Genomic DNA, 3,023 nt, shown 5'->3' with positions numbered 1-3,023 from the left:
TATATATATATATATATATATTAATTTCTTTTTAAATTTAAATATTTTTAAAGTCTACGATAAATGATGAAATTTTATTATGAATTTTTAATAAATTTCTTTCTAAACTTAAACATGAGTTTTTATTTTGAGTTTTCTATTATCGATTAAGTGATTTAATATAATAAAAAAAATTATTAGAAATCCAAAACCATCATTTTAAACATATTTAAGTCTTCTTCTTTTTATCTTCTTCTTATGCTCCATTATACTCTTAATGAGTGCACAATGATATTTTTGTATTAAAATATGACCTTGATGTTTGTTATAGGATCTCCCGTATTATAGGTAACATGATAACTTCAACTTAACCAGCATATTTGTCAGCTAGGAAAGGAGTACAGTATATATTTTCCTTTTCGATGTTTCCGTTTGGTTCTTACGAGTTACATCAAGAAAACCTGACTACTGCCACCTAAAAAAAACAGCTTTTTTTAATCAACGCCCCAATATACGTGTTGCTTAATCTACAAAGATGATGTTGCTTTCCTCAGTGATGATCCACACATGAAGGAATATGGTGTGGAAGATGATCCACAGTGATGAGAGAGTGAGATTAATCTATGTACTAGAAATTGTGTTGCACCACGCATAAACCACATGAAAGAGTGACTCATTGCAGTTGCGTAATATTTTGTTGTATCTTTCCATCAAATTCTTCTAATAATTCTTATTGTTTGATAAAAAAAATTAGATAAAGATAGATCTATTTAACATATTAAAAACATAAAAAGTATATTCAACATTTTGATTAAGTAATTAAGAAAAAGATTAAAAAATATTATAAGAAAATTAGAATTATTCTTTTAGAATTAGGTCACAAATATTTGATCCGGATGAGCTTTAAATTTTCACTACACTCCATCTTGATCCAGTCACCCCCATCCCATGGTGCTCGACTGCACGGACATTATTAAATTGAAGCCCACTACTAAATGAATTTCATCACCTACCACAATTCAATGGCATACAACCAACTAACATCAATCAATACACAAGATCGATGAAACCACGAGCCCCATCCCCATTTCTTTTGGTCTTTTCGAAATGGACACACACACTCCAAATTTTATTTACTTTTCTCAAACCTACCAATAATGGACTCCCCACACCACACCACACCACACCGCACCATCAATCATAGATGACTCCATTTGTTTAGACTTCTCCCTAACCACTTACAAGAGAAGAGAAGAAAATAATGAAATAAACTTTTTAAAAATTAAAATTTTATTATGTACAAGTTAATTTGTAGAAACTCACATCATCCAATTACAATGTTTAGGGGAATGTGTTTAAGCAACACGGGAATAAAGATATCAGGGGAACTCAGTTGCGGCAAATGACCCTCCGTGGACATGACCTCAACGATGGACGCACCTCCAATGTGTTGGTGGAGGTACTCCGCGACCACGACGGGAACCGCTAAGTCCTTCATGCTCTGGATGATGTGGCATGGGACAGTGACGAGGTTCAAGATTTGTCTCATGTCGCTTCGAAAAATGGTCTGCAACACGCTCAGCGCAATGTCGGGTCTCATGTTGAACAAGGTTCGGCTGAATTCCTGCACCGCCACCGACTCCATATCCCCGCCAATGGCCATCGGAGCAAACCCTGAGCACCATGCCTTGTAATTCGCCGCCATAGCATTGAATAGTTGGTCCAAATCTTCTTGCTCAAACCCTCCAAAGTATTCCATGTCGTTCACATACCTTCACAAAACACCAAATTATTCAACAATTCGTTCTTAATAATAATAATTTTTTTTATTATTTGTAAGAATTAAACTCCAAAGTTTACAATTATTTTGAGTTGCTCAACTAACTAATGAAGTTAGACTTTCTTATTATAATAATATTAATAACTTTTACAATAATAGAAGAGCATTGAATTAAAACCTAATGAATGTATAATTGGCAAACACATTAAGTTAATGGGGAAGAAGAAAGAATTTTTAACATGATTAAGTTTAGAATTAAGAATTAGTTTTATTATCTCTGTCGTCTTCATAAAAGATAAAAAAAAAAAAAAAACCTAATTAATGGGGTGAAAAAAGCATTGAATTGAAATTTACTAGATAGTTATAAACGAAGGTCAAATACATCATTATCACACAATCATTAAGCTTCAACTTTAAATCATTATGTAATGATTACCTAGGTGAAGCGGAGATCATGATGATTTTGGCGAACAGTTCGGGGCGAGAAATAGAAGCAACAGTACCGATCATAGCAGACACTGAATGACCAACAAAGATACACGAATCAACTCGAAGCTCTTCTAAGATAGCAAGCAAGTCATAGGCATAGCCTTCCAAGGTTGAATAGCGCTCAAAATCGAAGTAATCGGGGTTGGTGGTGCCAGCTCCCATGTTGTCGTAGAGCACGACACGAAACTCGTCGAGGAGATGAGGTACGAGGTGTTTCCACACGGATTGGTCCGTGCCGAACCCGTGAGCCAGAACTATGTGCCGCGTGCCGGATCCTAAAACCTTCACGTTGTGAGCTTCTTCCACTATCCCCATTTTTTTGTTGTTGTTGCTTAACTTAAATTAATTTCTCCCTTTGATTTTGTGTTTTGTGGGGTTTCTCTCTCTCTCTCTTTGGCTCGCTCAATGAGATTGACGCGTAGCTTCCCAAGTTTCAGACCTGGTTGCGTCGTATTTGTAATTAAGAAGCCTGTGATGGCAACGGAGAGAAGGACCAGACGAATAGAAAACTATATTTGAAAATGATACCCTCACATTATTTCTTTGCATCATCTTTTAAAAAATGAATAAAAGAACCTGTTGAATCGTATTTCTTATTCTATTATTTAAAAATATAAAAAAATGTGCTATTAAAATATTCTGTAACACACACACATATATATTCAGGGACAGATCCTGAAGTTTATCAAAGGGGTTGAAATTTTTTTCATAATTATTTTTAAATATCCAATTTTAATAAATAATAAGTTTTTAAAAAATACTTATTATTAATTTT

At 34.1% G+C, this 3,023-nt stretch overlaps 1 protein-coding gene across 1 annotated transcript; it reads right to left on the bottom strand.

Annotated features, from left to right (window-relative positions):
- Nucleotides 1-1,238: 1,238 nt before the first annotated feature.
- Nucleotides 1,239-2,751, bottom strand: LOC114392907 (probable esterase D14L). Its single transcript, XM_028354160.1, has 2 exons — nt 2,196-2,751; nt 1,239-1,751 (listed from the first exon to the last, which is right to left on the bottom strand). Exons 1-2 carry the CDS (start codon nt 2,561-2,563, stop codon nt 1,304-1,306), a joined length of 816 nt encoding a protein of 271 aa, XP_028209961.1. The 5' UTR covers nt 2,564-2,751; the 3' UTR covers nt 1,239-1,303.
- Nucleotides 2,752-3,023: the final 272 nt, after the last annotated feature.

The sequence above is a fragment of the Glycine soja genome, chromosome 17 (assembly GCF_004193775.1).
Source record: "Glycine soja cultivar W05 chromosome 17, ASM419377v2, whole genome shotgun sequence".
Taxonomy (NCBI): Eukaryota; Viridiplantae; Streptophyta; class Magnoliopsida; order Fabales; family Fabaceae; genus Glycine; species Glycine soja.
The sequence above is the reverse complement of the archived record's forward strand: the minus strand, read 5'-3'. Positions and strand labels throughout refer to the sequence as shown.

Coding starts and splice junctions, on each gene's coding strand:
- LOC114392907 (XM_028354160.1), bottom strand. CDS start 2,563: ATGGGGATAGTGGAAGAAGCTCACAACGTGAAGGTTTTAGGATCCGGC. Junction 1,752..2,195: donor ATGATCTCCGCTTCACCTAG/GTAATCATTACA, acceptor TGTTTTGTGAAG/GTATGTGAACGACATGGAAT.